We start from the raw sequence: 17,736 nt of genomic DNA, 5'->3' as shown, positions 1-17,736 counted from the left end.
ACGAACAGCGTCGTGTTTTACGTTGTTTGCGTAAGTCGTCCATGAATGGGGCTGGGCATAGGTTACGTTCACGTCGACTAAGCATTGAGCGGGCGGAATTTACTTGAAAATTCTACGCGATACTGAGCATGCTCGTGCATGCGCTGTTCGTTAAGCGCGTCATTTACGTGGGGTCACAAATCATTTACATACAACACGCCCCCTACTAGCCTTCTTTGAATTACGCGTGCTTACGCTGGCCCATTTACGCTACGCCGCCGTAACTTAGGACGCAAGTGCTTTGTGAATACTGCACTTGCTTCTCTAAGTTGCGGCGGCGTAGCGTAAACAAGATACGCTATGCCCACACAAAGTTATGCCGCCCTACGTGAATCTGGGCCTGTATGTAATACGTAGAGTTTTTTTGCTTTAGGCAGATCTGAGATTATTGCTACAGACTCTTCCACACATAAAAGGCGATTACAGCTATTATTTGATGTATCACAAGATTCGCCATTTGTGTAAGACGCCCTCAACATTTCGAACATCATTGCGGCTTCACGCCAGCGTGCGTTCTTTGATGTTTAATAAGACTGGCTCTCTGGGAATAGGATTTTCCGCAATCCGCACATGAAAACAGCGGCAACCCGGTATGTGTCCTCTGGTGCTCGGTGAGATAGACTCTCCGGGTAAAACATCTCCCACATTCTAGACACGAATATGGCTTTTCCCCGGTGTGAGTTCTCTGGTGTCCAATAAGATTGGCCCTTTGGGTGAAACACCTCCCACATTCAGAACACTTAAATGGCTTCTCTCCCGTGTGAATCCTCTTATGGTTAATGTAAGCCGAAATAAGGGAAAAACCTTTCCCGCATTCGGAACATGAATACGGCTTCTCCCCTGTGTGAGTCCGCTGATGCTCAGTAAGACTAGCTCTCCTGGAAAAACATTTCCCACATTCTGCGCATGAGAACGGCGACACCCCGGTGTGAGTCCTTTGATGTACGAGTAGGTTGGCTCTCCGGGTAAAATATTTCCCGCATTCCATACACGAGAAGGGCGACACCGCGGGATGAGTCCTCTGGTGTACAATAAGATGGGACCTCTGCGTAAAACATTTGCCACATTTAGAACAGGAAAACTGAGTCACCCCGGTATGAGTACGCTGATGGAGAACAAGGCTGGTTTTCCGGGTAAAACACTTCCCACATTCCGGACAAGAAAACGGCGACACTTTAGTGTGAGTCCTCTCGTGTTCCGTAAGGCTGACTCTGCGAGTAAAACATCTCCCGCACTCTGAACAGGAGAATGGCTTCTCCCCCGTGTGTGTTCGCTGATGCGATGCAAGATTGCCTATCTGGGTAAAACACTTCCCACACTCGGAACACGAGAAAGGCTTCTCGGGGTTGTGGATTCGTTCGTGAATGGCAAGAGTTGACTTTTGTTTAAAACGTTTCCCGCACTCAGAACACGGATACGGTCTGTCGTCCGTGTGAGTTCTTTCGTGTTCAAAAAGAGAGGATTTCCAAGAAAAGCATTTTCCGCACACAGAGCAAGAATATTGACCCTCCGCTGTCCGGTTTCTCTGGTTTGGTGTTGCTTCTGTTCCCTGGGCAAAAAAACTCCCATAGACGGAAAAAGGCAACTTCCCACCCCTTCTACGAGCTTTACGGCGGGCAAGGGGTGTAGAGGGTTCTGAAGAAGTATGAGGTGATGGATGGAGATCTGGGGTGATGGAGCTTTCCTCCGAAGAATCAGATGTAATACCCTCATCTTCCATTTCACCATCTGTGAAGATAATAGAATTATTCCCACTGCATTGTTCATCTGAAGGAAATAAAATAAACTAGATAGGAAGGAATGGTTAAAAGGAAAATACCATTTATTTATGCAGGCAGACCAAGGCCGTTGGAAAGAATCACCCATACAAAATGCAATCCGAAACACCCAAGTCTAGTAGCTGGATTCAAAAATACGCGCCTAACGTTAGGCAGGCGTAGCGTATCTCATATACGCTACGCCGCCGTAAGTTAGAGAGGCAAGTGCTGTATTCACAAAGCACTTGCGTCCTAAGTTACGGCGGCGTAGCGTAAATGGGCCGGCGTAAGCGCGCCTAATTCAAATTGTGAAGAGGTGGGCGTGTTTTATGCTAATGATTCGAATCGTGACCCGACGTTTTGAACGAACGGCGCATGCGCCGTCCGTGGACGTATCCCAGTGCGCATGCTCCAAATTACGCCGCAAAGACTCATTGGTTTCGACGTGAACGTAACCCTACGCCCAGCCCTATTCTGAATTGACTTACGCAAACAACGTGAAATTCGACGGCGGGTCTGACGTCCATACTTAAAGTGGAGGTTCACACTTTAAAACATTTTTTGACATCACACGTAGTCGCGCCATCCTACCGACAGAATGCCGGTGTTTTTTTTTTCTTCTCAGCACATACCTCTTAATCCCGATTTTCACCTCACGGCAATCCCGCGGGAGTGGGCGTTCCCAAGCACTGCCTGTGATTGACAGGCTTCGGAACGGCACATACTGCGCGTCACAGGTTACCGACAGAACCCGAACGTCGGTGCGCAGGCACCGTATAGAGCCGCACTGACGTTCAGGTTTTTTCGGCAACCTGTGATGCGCAGTATGCGCCGCTCGGAAGCCTGTCAATCACAGGCAGTGCTTGGGAACGCCCACTCCCGCGGGATTGCCGTGAGGTGAAAATCGGGATTAGGAGGTATGTGCTGAGAAAAACACCGGTATTCTGTCGGTAGGATGGCGCGACTACGTGTGATGTCAAATTTTTTTTTAAAGGGTGAACCTGCACTTTAACATTGGCTGCGCCATCTTTTTGGTGGAATAACTTTAGGCCTGAAAACGCCTTACGTAAACGGCGTATCTGTACTGCGGCGGGCAAGCGTACGTTCGTGAATAGGACGGCGCAGATTCGGAGTTACGACGGCGTATCTACTGATACGCCGGCGTAACTCTACGTGAATCTGGCTATAGGAGTCTATTTGGCCAGGTGGCCTTAGTCATAGCAGCTTACGTGTTTTAGCCAGGTGGTCTTAGTCACAGCCAATAGGCTATGGCTAAGGCCACCTGGCTGAAACGCATAAGTGTTTTATCCTGTTATCTTGTAGCAAATAAAGATTCTGCCTATTTTTATTTGCACCCTGCCTCTGCACTCCTTTTTTTGGGGGTATTTATTATAGCAAAAAGTAAAAAATATAGCTTTTTTTTTTTAAATTGTAGCTCTACTTTTGTTTATAGCGCAACAAATAAAAACCGCAGAGGTGATCAAATACCATCAAAAGAAAGCTCTATTTGTGGGGAAAAAAGGACGTCAATTTTGTTTGGGAGTCACGTCGCACGATTGCGCAATTGTCAGGTAAAGCGACGCAGTGCCGAATCGCAAAAAGTGCTCTGGTCTTTGGTCAGCCAAATGGTCCGGGGCTGAGGTGGTTAAAGGCTGAACCAGGCAAAGCGGAATGCACAAAGCATATTAGATCTTTGGTATTAGATCATAAGAGGTGGGGAATGGCTATTGTTTGGTCCAACGATATTAGGGGAGCATGGTCAGATTTTCCGTTCTGTACTGAATGGTCTTGTTGGTGTATCCTTGAAAGATGCTGCTCCGAGCAAAACATATGATCATAGAAATATTTTGGCATCTTTATATCAAATTTTCTGCTGTAACCAAATATCATTTGTCACTTTATATGCATACCGTGTTTCCCCCGAAAATAAGCCCATGTCTTATATTAATTTTGGCAACAAAAGACCCAGTAGGGCTTATTTTCGGGGTAGGGCTTGTCATGTGCCGATTTCTCCCCCAATCTCCCTCCCTGCCTGTCAGGAATCCCCAGTAGCCAGTGGAACCGAGTAAAAGTGTCTGCAAAACTCAAGAATGCTCCGGATTACAGTATCAGACAATGAAAACTGTACCTTTCTGCAATCCATGTGTGACAAACACCTTCACATAGCGCCGCACCCGTGTCCCGCCAGAGCACTGCAAATGGAGGGGGGTCCGATATCCCCCACAGAAGAGAGGAGAAGAGCAGCGGGACATCAGCTGAGTGCCGCTATGCGCTTAAATGGCCCACCTGAGCTCTTGTTCCCGCTCTGAGCACTGAGGGGGGGCCAAAATCCCCCACAGACAGCTGGCTGAAGAGAGGAGAAAAGCAGCGGGACATCAGCTGAGCGCCGCTATGCGCTTCCATGGCCTGCCGGAGCTCTTATTCCCGCTCCGAGCACTGAGGGGGTGTCAAAATCCCCCGCTGACAGCTGGCTGAAGAGAAGGAGAGCAGTGTGAGGCCAGCTGAGCGCTATACTAAATGCATCCAGCACACACAGCCCCACATCACATACCACAATAGGGCTTATTTTCGGGGTAGGTCCTATTTTCGGGGAAACACGGTAGATATACTGGATATTAGTCTTTTTTTCTCACCTGTACCAATCTCTACAAGAACTTCGTCCTCTTCAATCTTGACTTTTCTTATTTCTTCCTCCTCTACTTTGATGTCTCCTTGAGTCTCTCTGGTGTCTCCGGGGTCTGTGAATAAATATATGAGTGAAGCCCCCTGTACTGAGATGTATGAGAGACCCCAGAGAGTGTGTGGGGGGGGGGGGGGGAGACTGGTCACGTCTCTTGGCTGGTAACACACAATGACATGATGTGAGGAGGAGAGCCGGAGTCTAAGGCCCCGTACACACGACCGAGGAACTCGACGTGCCAAACACATCGAGTTCCTCGTCGAGTTCAGTGTGGAAGCCGCCGAGGAGCTCGGCGGGCCGACTTTCCTCATTGAACAACGAGGAAATAGAGAACATGTTCTCTTTTCAGCCCGACGAGTTTCTCGTCGGCTTCCTCGCTGAAAACTGTACACACGACCGAGTTTCTCGCCAGAATCCAGCTCCGACCGAGTTTCTGGCTGAATTCTGCCAAGAAACTCGGTCGTGTGTACGGAGTCTAATAGAGGCTGATGGCTCCTGACTCCCCACTGGGCACAAATGAGGCAGATTTACTAAAATCTATTGTACACAGAATCTAGTGAAGCCGGGCATAGTAACCAATCAGCATCTGGATTTTATTGTCAAAGTTTAATTGGACAAGCTGATTGGTCAATATGCACAGCTGCACCAGATTCTGTGTGCACCAGTTTTAGTACATCAACTCCATACCATCTCCCCATTACTGTCTACTGAGTTGGAGTTCCCTTTTCCGAAGTGGTTGAACAAGAAGAATTTGTTTATTTTTTTCATTTTGTGGTATTTAGTGCTTAGTACTCACCTGTGCCGATCTCTACAGGAATTTCCTCTTCTTTGACTATTACATGTAATTCTTCCTCCTCCTCAGCTTTGACGTTTCTCTGAGTAGCTCTGGTGTCCCCGGGGTCTGTGAATGAAAATAAGAGTTAAGCTCCCTGTACTGAGACGTATACTATCCACTTGCCTGGTACGTCACCGGCCTTCAAGTGGTCACACCATGATGATTGCCTGCAGCTGCAGGCATCATCCCGGTACCGTTTTGTAAGTTATAGCAATCGGAGCGGCTAACTAGCCACTGGTTTGCCATTACAAGCAGCGGGAGGGGATGTCCCCAACTTCCCACTGCCTTCCGTGGCTTGCTCAGGCTCTCGTCACACTGGGAGACCCAAGCAACCAGCCGGCTCGTTCGCCGGTAGGTCTGATGGCTGAACATAGCGGGGTAGCCGTTATGGTACCCCGGAAAGGGATGACCTGACATCACTTCTAGAGGTAGACCGATATTCGGCCATTCTTGATCGGCCGATTATTATCAAAATTAGACCGATATTTTACACTGACCGCCGTTCCTCCTCCCTTCTCTACACTCAGCGGCTCTGGCAGCATCAAGCGCCGTGCTGAGTGTGAAACTGACAAGTAGCAGAGAGGAGCCGTCAACTCGATGTTAGGAGTGGGCGGGACCCAGCAGCTATATTACACCAGCCAATGGGATGGTATCTGGGCAGGCCGCTACGTGTATGTGGCCCCACCCCCTTTCTAAAGCAGCCCAATCATTGGCTGGTGAAATCAGTGGCGTAGCGTGGGGGTGCAAGGGGGACCACCGCCCTGGGCGCAAAATTTAGAGGGGCGCTGTCACGAGTGTGGATAGGAGGGAGCACCAACAACAGATGGGACATAGGAACATATGCATGATGTCACCACTCCAGGCTTTACTGGTCATTATCAAGCACGCTCTCCTCTTCCCTACAGCCACCGCTGGATCATGTGACCAGACTGGAGCTGGCTGAAAATAGGCAAGTCCATAGGTCAGGGGGGGGCGCAAATTACTTGCCTCGCCCCAGGCGCCGACAACCCACGCTACACCACTGGGTGAAATTTAGCTGCTGGGTCCCGCCCACCCCCGACATCGAGCAGACAGTTCTGCTCTCTCCTCTGTTAGTTTCACACAGTTATAATTACACTCGGCTTAGTGTGAAACCTGCAAATGCCACGGCCAATCAGTGCCACCAGCCAGTGCCAATCAGTGCCACCACCAATCAGTGCCACCAGCCAGTGCCAATCAGTGTCACCCGCCAGTGCCAACCACTACCAGCCAGTGCCCCCGCCAATCAGTGCCACCAGCCAGTGTCAAACAGTTCCAATTGCCAGTGCCACTGCCAATCAGTGCCACGTGCCAGTGCCAATAGTGCCACCTGCCAGTGCCATCTGTCAGTTCCAAACCAGTGCCATGTGTACTGAGGACATCAAGTGTGTGCTAGAGTGACAGGAGTAAGTAGGAAGGAGTGGATTGGGTGAGGTTTTTTTGTTTTGTTTTTTAAATCAACCTAAAATATCGGCCACAAAAATCGCCATCATATATCGGCCGCCCCAATTTCTAAATATCGGCATCGGCCAGAGAAAAACCCATATCGGTCTACCTCTAATCACTTCTGGTACCATTTTTAATCACTTAAGACCCGGACCTTTAGGCAGCTAAAGGACCCGGGCCAGGTTTTGCGATTCGGCACTGCGTCGCTTTAACAGACAATTGCGCGGTCGTACGACGTGGCTCCCAAACAAAATTGACGTCCTTTTTTTCCCACAAATAGAGCTTTCTTTTGGTGGTATTTGATCACCTCTGCGGTTTTTATTTTTTTCGCTATAAACAAAAATAGAGCGACAACTTTTTTCTATAATAAATATCCCCCAAAAATATATAAAACATTTGTTTTCCTCAGTTTAGGCCGATACGTATTCTTCTACCTATTTTTGGTAAAAAAAAAAAAAAAATCATAATAAGCGTTTATCGGTTGGTTTTGCGCAAAATTTATAGCGTTTACAAAATAGGGGATAGTTTAATTGCATTTTTATAATTTTTTTTTTTTTTACTACTAATGGCGGCGATCAGCGATTTTTTTTCGTGACTGCGACATTAAAGGGGACACATCGGACAATTTTGACACATTTTTGGGACCATTGTCATTTTCACAGCAAAAAATGCATTTAACCACTTCAATACCGGGCTTTAAAACCCACCTCCTTCCCGGGCCTATTCTGGCACTTCTTTCCTACATGTACAAATCATCATTCTTTTGCTAGAAAATTACTCAGAACCCCCAAACATTATATATGTTTTTTAGCAGACACCCTAGGGAATAAAATGGCGGTCATTGCAATTTTTTATCTTGCACCGTATTTGCGCAATAATTTTTTAAACGGCTTTTTTTTGTAAAAAAAATGGTTTCATAAATTAAAAAATAACAAAACAGTAACGTTAGCCCAATTTTTTGGTAAAATATGAAAGATGATGTTACGCCGAGTAACTAGATACCTAACATGTCATGCTTTAAAATTGCGTACACTCATGGAATGGCGCCAAACTTCGTTACTTTAAAATCTCCATAGGCGACACTTTAAAATTTTTACAGGTTGCCAGTTTAGAGTTACAGAGGAGGTCTAGTGCTAGAATTGTTGCACACGCTCTAACGCACGCGGCGACACCTCACATGTGTGGTTTGAACGACGTTTACATACGTGGGCGGGACTTACGTGTGCGTACGCTTCTGAGCGCGAGCTACCGGGGACAGGGGCATTTTAATTTTTTTATTATTATTTTTTCTTTTTTATTTTACTTATTTCTTTATTTTTTACACTTTTTTTTACACTTTTTTTTTTTCAATCGCTTTTATTCCTATTACAAGGAATGTAAACATCCCTTGTAATAGGAATGTGTGTGACAGGTCCTCTTTATGGAGAGATGCGGGGTCAATAAGACCCCGCATCTCTCCTCCAGGCTGGAAAGAATGAGATAGTGAAAAAAAATGACAGATCTCATTCAAACTAGCCGCAATTGCGGTTTGTTTACTTACGGGGACCCGGGCGTGACGTCATCACATCGCGCCCGGGCCTCCGACGGTCATAGAGATGACTGGTGACCAGATGGTCACCAGTCTTCTCTATGGCAAACATCCGGCGGACGGCGATCATCTCTCCGGGCCCCCGGTGGGACGGGAGAGCCCGGAGAAGCACCGGATGGCGGCGGGAGGGGGGGGATGTCCCCTCCCGCCGCCTGTAAGAACGATCTAGCGGCGGAACCGCCGCTATGATCGTTCTTACGGTGCGCAGGATCGCCGCCGCTAAAAAATGATATCTCAATGATGCCTCCGGGTGCAGGCATCATTGAGATATCCCCCCGCAAAGCCCATCACGTCATATGACGTCCACCCAGGATAACAGGTCCCCGTTTTGGACGTCATATGACGGCGTGCGGGTGTCAAGTGGTTAAAATGCATTGTTTACTGTGAAAATGACAATTTCAGTTTGGGAGTTAACCACAAGGGGGCGCTGAAGGGGTTAAGTGTGACCTCATTTGTGTTTCTAACTGTAGGGGGTGTGGCTGTAGGTGTGACGTCATTGATTGTGTTTCCCTATCGATGACGGCGCCACAGTGAAGAACGGGGAAGCTGTGTTTACACACGGCTCTCCCCGTTCTTCAGCTCCGGGGACCGATCGCGGGACTCCAGCGGCGATCTGGTCCGCGGGTCCCGCAGCTTCGGACCGGGTCGCGGGCGCACGCCCGCGACCCACAGCTGGGCACTTAAAGAGGACGTACCTGTACGTGCTTGTGCCCAGCCGTGCCATTCTGCCGACGTATATGTGCAGGAGGCGGTCCTTAAGCGGTTAAGGAGGAACAGGAAATTCAGACAAAGAAAACAAAGGGAAATCGAAGGAAAGGGTAAGTGAACCAACAATGCACTAGCTCAAAGGAACCAATTTAGAAAATAAAAAAACAAACCTTTACAACCCCTTTAAGCATATAAGCTCAGTTTTGTGTTGAAAATAACTGTGAAATCTAAAACCCCCAGTGGGTGTAACAAGATGTCCGCTTGCCCGCAGCACATCCACAGCCTACACCTACCTTGGGACAGGCCGGTTACTCACCTGCGCTGATCTCTGGAGGGATTTCCTCCTCTTTACACGGTTCTTCACCCATCATATACGTCTCTACTTCTTCCTCATCACCATCAATCTGCTTTACATCCAGTGTAACCTACAAAAGGATAAGAATGATTTGTGTACGACCAAGGAGGGCCAAAACACACCATTAAGGTCTATGAGACCTGCAGCGTTCATTCCTGGAGGGGACCAGAAGCACAGGAGGAGCCAGGTTTGTTCTGCCCTTTGTTCTTCCGCTCTTTGCTCCCCGGCATCTTAACTATAAGCAGCCGGTTGAGAGCTTGGGGCTGCCCATTGCACATGTGCGAGCCGCACTGTGCATAGTGAATGGTTCCGCCGTCTTCTGGGACCTGTGATGTGTCCCAGAGGACTGCTGGGTAGGCAGGCGGAGGAAAACGTCCGCTGAATCACCAAGGAGAAAGTGGGAGCGGGTACCTATTTAAACAAGGTACCTGCTCCCCCCCCCAAAAAAAAAGTGCCAATTGTTAATGAGGAGGGGCTTCCCTTTTTAGTTGAAGCTTTGCATTCTATGCGTTATGGTGAAAAAACATTCCAGTATCGGCTCTGCCAAACACTTACATGGCTCCTCTTTTGATCCAGAGCTGTGCCTGAGCGCAGAATCTCTGCCATTGGCTCCTGCTGCTGTCTATCAAAACCTGTAAGGAGGGGGGCGTGGCTGAGCTGCACTGTGTGTGTGTCTATGGACACACAGAGCATGGCCTGGAAGCAAGCTGCCACCACCATGTTTCACAGTGGGGATCTGTTCAGGGTGATGTGCAGTGTTAGTTTTCCGCCACACATAGCGTATTTGCCGGCGTATAAGACGACTGGGCGTATAAGACGATCCCCTATTTTACCAGGAAAAATGTTGGTTTTGGGATATACTCACCGTATAAGACTACCCCGACAGGAACAGGCTTTTTTCAAATCTCACTGTGCCATTACATTACATGCCTTCACTGTGCCATTCCATTACATGCCCCACTGTGCCATCACTTGCCCCCACTGTGCCATCACTTGCCCCCACCGTGCCATCACTTGCCCCCACCGTGCCATCACTTGCCCCCACCGTGCCATCACTTGCCCCCACCGTGCCGTCACTTGCTCCCACTGTGCCATCACTTGCCCCCACTGTGCCCCCACTGTGACATCACTTGCCCCCACTGTGACATCACTTGCCCCCACTGTGACATCACTTGCCCCCACTGTGACATCACTTGCCCCCACTGTGACATCACTTGCCCCCACGGTGTCATCACATGCCCCCACTGTGCCATCACTTGCCTCCACTGTGCCATCACTTGCCTCCACTGTGCCATCACTTGCCCCCACTGTGCCATCACTTGCCTCCACTGTGCCATCACTTGCCCCCACTGTGCCATCACTTGCCTCCACTGTGCCATCACTTGCCTCCACTGTGCCATCACTTGCCCCCACTGTGACATCACTTGCTCCCACTGTGACATCACTTGCCCCCACTGTGACATCACTTGCCCCCACTGTGACATCACTTGCCCCCACTGTGCCATCACTTGCCTCCACGGTGTCATCACATGCCCCCACTGTGCCATCACTTGCCTCCACTGTGCCATCACTTGCCTCCACTGTGCCATCACTTGCCCCCACTGTGCCATCACTTGCCTCCACTGTGCCATCACTTGCCCCCACCGTGCCATCACTTGCCCCCACCGTGCCATCACTTGCCCCCACCGTGCCATCACTTGCCCCCACCGTGCCATCACTTGCCCCCACCGTGCCATCACTTGCCCCCACCGTGCCATCACTTGCTCCCACTGTGCCATCACTTGCCCCCACTGTGACATCACTTGCCCCCACTGTGCCATCACTTGCCCCCACTGTGCCATCACTTGCCCCCACTGTGCCATCACTTGCCTCCACTGTGCCATCACTTGCCCCCACTGTGCCATCACTTGCCTCCACTGTGCCATCACTTGCTATCACTGTGCCATCACTTGCTATCACTGTGCCATCACTTGCTATCACTGTGCCATCACTTGCCATCACTACACTGAATAGAGGCCCTGCTGGGAAAATTTGTGTTCCGCTTTTAAATCATGGATGCCCGCAGCCTGACGGAGACTGTCACCGGCGTATAAGACGACCCCCGACTTTGGATGCATTTTTTTGCATCCAAAAGGTCGTCTTATACGCCGGAAAATACGGTAGTGTTTTGCTTTTAGTTCAATTTTGGTTTCATCTGACCAGAGCAACTTCTTCCACATGTTTGTAGTTTGCGGGAAGCCATGTGTCGGACAGAGCAAACGGGACTTCTTATGGCTTTCTTCTTGCCACTTTTCCATAAAGCCAGATTTGCGGAGTGCACGGCGAATGCCGCGTACACACGACCTGTTTTTCCGACGGAATTCTGCTCAAGCCGTCTTGTATACACACGGACACACCAAATTCCGACTGTCAAAAACGTGGTGACATACAACACTACGATAAGCCTAGAATGCTTCCGAGTATGCGTCGAATTGTTTCCGAGCACGCATATTTTTTTCCGTCGGAATTCCATTCAGACGAACGGAATTTCCGATAGAAATTGGTTCCGTCGGACAAAAAGGAGAACATGTTCTCTTTCTGACGGAAAAAGTCCGATGGGGCATACACACGGTCGAAATATCCGATGAAAAAAATCCGTCTGACTTTTTCCAACGGATATTCCGACCTTGTGTATGCGGCATAATAGTTGTCCTGTGGACAGATTCTCCAACCTGAGCTGTGAATCTCTGCAGCTCCTCCAGAGTTACCATGGGCCTCTTGGTTGCCTCTCTGATGAATGCTCTCCTTGTCCACCTGTCAGTTTAGAATAGATGGACGGCCATGTCTTGGTAGGTTTGCAGCTGTGCCATACTCTTTCCATTTTTGGATGATGGATTGAACAGAAGCTCCGTGAGATGTTTAAAGCCTGGGATATTTTTTTATAATCTAACCCTGCTTTAAACCTCTCCACAACTTTATCCCTGACCTATCTCGTGTGTTCCTTGGCCTTCATGATGCTGTTTGTTCATTAAGGTTCTCTAACAAACCTCGGAGGGCTTCACAGAACAGCTGTATTTATACTGAGATTAAATTCTGCACAGGTGGACTCCTATTTACTAATTAGGTGACTTCACAATAAAATACATTTACGGTTTTGGTTGTAACATGAAAAAATTTGGAACATTTCAAGGGGTATGAATACTTTTTCAAGGCACTGTACTCGCTGATATAGGAGCATTTAAATATTTTCTTATTCTACCTGATCCTCCTGATGTTCCTGTGTGGAGTCCCGGGAATACAGAGGACGGGGACATCTCTCTGGTGGGTTCCCATTACTGGATCCATCTGTAGGAAACACACACTGACTGAATACATTGGCCCAGATTCTCAGAGACTTACGTCGGCGTATCTACTCAGTAGATACGCCGTCGTAAATCCGAATCTGCGCTTCCGTATATTTAAGCGTATTCTGGAAACCAGATACGCTTAAATTTGGCTAAGATACGATCGGCGTAAGTCTCCTACGGGTGCATATTTACGCTGGCCGCTAGGTGGCGCTTCCGTTGTTTTCCGCGTCGAATATGCAAATGAGCACGATACGCCGATTCACAAACGTACGTGCGCTTGTCGCAATTAGTTACGCTGTTTACGCAAGACATACGCCGGCCTGAAGATAAAGCAGGTCTCTAGGTGGCGTAGCCCATGCAAAGTATGGACGTCGGAACAAGTGTATCTTTTTACGTCGTTTGCGTAAGTCGTACGCGAATAGGGCTGTGCGTAAGTTACGTTCACGTCGTAAGCAGTGTTCGACGTATCTTAGGCATTCTATCCGACGCATTCGCACTGGGATACGTCCACGGACGGCGCATGCGCTGTACGTTTAAAACGTTATTTACGTGGGGGTCATGCTTTATTTGCATAAAACACGCCCACCTCTTCCCAATTTGAATTAGGTGTGCTTACATTTACGCTACGCCGCCGTAACTTAGGACGCAAGTGCTTTGTGAATACAGCACTTGCCTCTCTAAGTCGCGGCGGTGTAGCGTAAATACGATACGCCCGCCCACACTTACGCCGGATTACGTGAATCTAGGCCATTGTTTCTATGTCTTTATATCAGAGGATGTGTGTATCTAGATCAGTGGTTCTCAACCCTCTAGTGCCGTGACCCCTTGATAAAATTTCCCAAGTTGTGGGGACCCCTGGCAAATCGTCATTTGACCCCCGAGGGGGTCTCGACCCCCAGGTTGAGAACCACTGATCTAGGGGGATCCCCAATACTCTTCTCTCCAAGAAATGAAAGTCTCCTCTTACCTGGAGATGTGAGGGGCGGCCGCTTCTCCATCATGGCGTCCTTGTAGAGATCCTTGTGTCCTTCTATATACTTCCACTCCTCCATGGAGAAATAGACAGTGACATCCTGACACCTTATAGGAACCTGACACACAAAATGATACCGTCACCATCCAGACACATCCCTTGTCTGTTACTGGATAATGTCCCAGAATTCCCGGCACCGCTCACCTCTCCTGTCAGCGCTGTGTTTTATTAATAGAGATAAGAGTGATGTCATGTGACCTCCCAGAACCCTCCTCACCCCTCCGGTCAGGTCTGTATTTTATTAATAGAGATAAGAGTGATGTCATGTGACCTCCCAGAATCCACCTCACCTCTCCGGTCAGGTCTGTGTTTTATTAATAGAGATAAGAGTGATGTCATGTGACCTCCCAGAATCCTCCTCACCTCTCCGGTCAGCTCTGTGTTTTATTAAGAGAGATAAGAGTGATGTCATGTGACCTCCCAGAATCCTCCTCACCTCTCCGGTCAGGTCTGTGTTTTATTAATAGAGATAAGAGTGATGTCATGTGACCTCCCAGAATCCTCCTCACCTCTTTACTATGTCCTGGGGGCGAGGTAGAATACCCTCTTAGACATGTGACTTTGCTCCTTCTCCATTCTCGCTCAGGTCATCGTTATAGAGGTCTCTCCTTGCAAACTGTCTTCAATTAATCTGTATGAGATTCCCCCCAAAAAATGCAGAATTAGAAGAAATGATAAATCCTCGAGCACACAGTTGCCTTGGGCTGTACAGTGTAAAAGTCAGGTACGTCCCCTTTAAGAACCCAGCTGTGGGTAGCGAGAGCCCCCGCTGGCGCGCCCGCGACCCGGTCCGAAGCTCCGTGACCGCGCACCCGATCGCCGCCGGTGTCCCACGATCGGGTCACAGAGCTAAAGGACGGGGAGAGGTAAGTGTAAACAAACCTCCCCCCGTTCTTCCAAGTGGCTTGTCAGCGATCGTCTGTTCCCTGTCATTGGGAACGGCGATCAGTGACGTCACACGCCCAGCCACGCCCCCCTACAGTAAGAATCGCACACTAGGGCACATTTAACCCCCTCACTGTCATTTTTACAGTAATCAGTGCATTTTTATAGCACTGATCGCTGTAAAAATTAAACATGGTCCCAAAAATGTGTCAAAGGTGTCCGATGTGTCCGCCATAATGTCGCAGTCACGATAAAAATCGCTGATCGCCGCCATTAGTAGTAAAAAAAAAAAAGGCCATAAAACTATCCCCTATTTTGTAAACACTATTAGCCAGATTCAGGTAGAGCGGCGTATCTTAGATCGGCGTAGCGCATCTCATTTGCGCTACGCCGACGTAACATAGAGAGGCAAGAACAGTATTCACAAAGCACTTGCTCCCTAAGTTACGGCGGCGTAGCGTAAATGGGCCGGTGTAAGGCCGCCTGATTCAAATTAGTAAGGTAGTGGGCATGTTGTATTAAAATTAGCCGTGACCCCATGTAAATGAATTCCCGAACGAACGGCGCATGTGCGCGCATGCTCAGAATCACGTCGAATTTACGCCCTAAGATACGACGGCTCAATGGCAACGACGTGAACGTAACCTACGCCCAGCCCCATTCCCGTACGACTTACGTAAAATCCGACGGCAGTTCCGACGTCCATACCCTAACGTGACTTAGACCAGCTTTTTGGTGGTTTATCTTTACGCCGGACGTGCGCCTTACGTAAACGGCGTAGCTTACTGCGACGGGCGCAAGTACGTTCGTGAATCGGCGTATCTCGCTCATTTACATATTCGATGCGTAAATCAATGGAAGCGCCCCTAGCGGCCAGCGTCGATACGCACCCAAGATACGACGGCGTAGGAGACTTACGTCGGTCGTAGGAAGCCAAAACTCAGGCGTATCTTGTACTGTGAATTAGGCGCATAGATACGACGGCGCATCCGTGGACTTACGCGGCGTATCATTATTATCACCCTAGCAAGACAGACTCACCCCCTACACGTAACGTGGATGCTTCCCCACTTCATCAGAGCCCTCGTTCACTAATTCTTATAGGTGACCCTGCGCAGGTGACCTCCCGCCATGTGACAGCGCTTGTCAGAAAATTAAAAGGTCTGCACACCGTCATGTGGGATCAGTGATGTCATCTCATGGGTAAGCTCTACCACTAGAGCTTACACAGAGTGTTGCTGCATGTCACCGCCATCAGGATGCTTTCGGGGGCACACAACATAACATTTTGGCTTATTTCCATGCCAGGGAAGGCCGGGTGCGGCGTACATGGCTGTATGCGCGTTCACGCCGTACATCCCCATGTACAGACGTGTTAATACATATGCAGGTGTGTGTGTGACTTCTCACCTGCGTACATCCATTTATCTATCTCTAAATAGACCCCAATACACCAGAGAAGACTAATTCCCCCCAGAGCAGAGCCTGCTGACCCCTGACTATAGAGGACATGTCACCTGACCCACAACATCACATGACTCCCCCCCTCCCCCTCCACACAGAATGCTGGGATCCCCTGTCTGCTCTGATAATAAGAAGACAATATTACCCCCTCCTCCTCCTCACTGGGCACACATTCTGCAACCTCCCGACTAGATCTGGAACCTTACTGAGCCTTGGAAACTCCTTCCTCCACCTCTTCCGGGCTACAACAAAATGGCCGCGGCATCTCCTGAGCTGGGGACATTCCTTGCTCGCACAGACGGACGCCCTCTAGCGGTGGGCGGAAGACAGGCATTTCTATTGTTGCTATTATGTTGTAATGCAGAAGAAATTCTTATTATGAGGACAGGCAGGGGGAGTCCCGGTACTTTGTGTGGACTGGATGGAAGGGGGATCATGTGACCTTTTTTTTTTTAATTCAGCTTTATTTTATTAATTTCCAATAAATTGTAATGTATTAATTTTTTTATGTGTATTATATTCATTTTCAATATAATTTAATATTTACCTTATTACATTCATGTTCAATATGATTTTATATATTTATTGTATTATGTTTTAACTGTTTTTCAAATATATATTAAATTCCAATATGATTAAAATTATTTTTATTTTTTATATTTATTTTCCATATATTTTAATATATTTATTCTATTATGTTTATTATATTTCAATATAATGGTACATATTTATTTTATATTTTGATTGAATTTTTTTCCAAAATATTTTAATATATTTATTATATTTATTTTCCATATATTTTAATATATTTATTCTATTATGTTTATTATATTTCAATATAATGGTACATATTTATTTTATATTTTGATTAAAAAAAAAATTCAAAATATTTTAATATATTTATTTTCCATATATTTTATTTACTTTATTATGTTTATCATATTATTTTTTTAAATAATTTAATATTTAATTTATTATATTTATTTTATTTTCAAAACAATTTTGTATATTTACTTTATTATGTTTTAATTACATTTTTTTCCACAAAAGATTCTATTATACTTATTTCATTATCTTTAATTATATTAATTGTCATTATGATTGAATATGATAATTGTATTATGTTTATTATATTTATTTTCAATATACAGTAATTGTATATATTTATTTTATTATGTTTTAATTGTATTTTTCCAAAATATTTTAATATATTTATTATATTTATTTTCCATATATTTTATTTACTTTATTATGTTTATCATATTATTTTTTTAAATTATTTAATATTTAATTTATTATATTTATTTTATTTTCAAAACAATTTTGTATATTTACTTTATTATGTTTTAATTACATTTTTTTCCACAAAAGATTCTATTATACTTATTTCATTATCTTTAATTATATTAATTTTCATTATGATTGAATATGATAATTGTATTATGTTTATTATATTTATTTTAAATATACGGTAATTGTATATATTTATTTTATTATGTTTTAATTGTATTTTTCCAAAATATTTTAATATATTTATTTCATTGTTTTTTTAGTATTTGATTAGTAATGTCATCCTGATTTGTAGTGTAGCACCAATACCGG

The 17,736-nt window shown here is 46.6% G+C and overlaps 1 protein-coding gene across 6 annotated transcripts; it reads right to left on the bottom strand.

Moving 5' to 3' along the window:
* Positions 1-349: 349 nt before the first annotated feature.
* Positions 350-16,532, bottom strand: LOC120909876 (gastrula zinc finger protein XlCGF26.1-like). 6 transcript variants are annotated; one of them, XM_040321646.1, is made up of 9 exons: positions 16,280-16,531; positions 15,712-15,714; positions 14,295-14,416; positions 13,720-13,843; positions 12,665-12,750; positions 9,388-9,496; positions 5,273-5,377; positions 4,430-4,534; positions 350-1,767 (listed from the first exon to the last, which is right to left on the bottom strand). In XM_040321646.1, the coding sequence occupies exons 4-9, from the start codon at positions 13,802-13,804 to the stop codon at positions 527-529; spliced, it is 1,731 nt and encodes a 576-aa protein (XP_040177580.1). In that variant the 5' UTR covers positions 13,805-13,843; positions 14,295-14,416; positions 15,712-15,714; positions 16,280-16,531; the 3' UTR covers positions 350-526. The 6 variants fall into 6 exon arrangements, with proteins under 6 accessions (XP_040177580.1, XP_040177579.1, XP_040177582.1 ...); XM_040321645.1 differs by lacking the exon at positions 15,712-15,714; XM_040321648.1 differs by lacking the exons at positions 4,430-4,534; positions 15,712-15,714 and having other exon boundaries at positions 16,280-16,532.
* Positions 16,533-17,736: the final 1,204 nt, after the last annotated feature.

Source organism: Rana temporaria, chromosome 8 (genome assembly GCF_905171775.1).
Source record: "Rana temporaria chromosome 8, aRanTem1.1, whole genome shotgun sequence".
Taxonomy (NCBI): Eukaryota; Metazoa; Chordata; class Amphibia; order Anura; family Ranidae; genus Rana; species Rana temporaria.
The sequence above is the reverse complement of the archived record's forward strand: the minus strand, read 5'-3'. Positions and strand labels throughout refer to the sequence as shown.

Excerpts from the sequence above, each read along its gene's own strand:
- LOC120909876 (XM_040321646.1), bottom strand. The coding sequence starts at position 13,804 with ATGGAGGAGTGGAAGTATATAGAAGGACACAAGGATCTCTACAAGGAC. Across the intron at positions 12,751-13,719 it reads GCCGCCCCTCACATCTCCAG|ATGGATCCAGTAATGGGAAC; the intron begins GTAAGAGGAGAC and ends TGTTTCCTACAG. Across the intron at positions 1,768-4,429 it reads TCTTGTAGAGATTGGTACAG|ATGGTGAAATGGAAGATGAG; the intron begins GTGAGAAAAAAA and ends TTATCTTCACAG.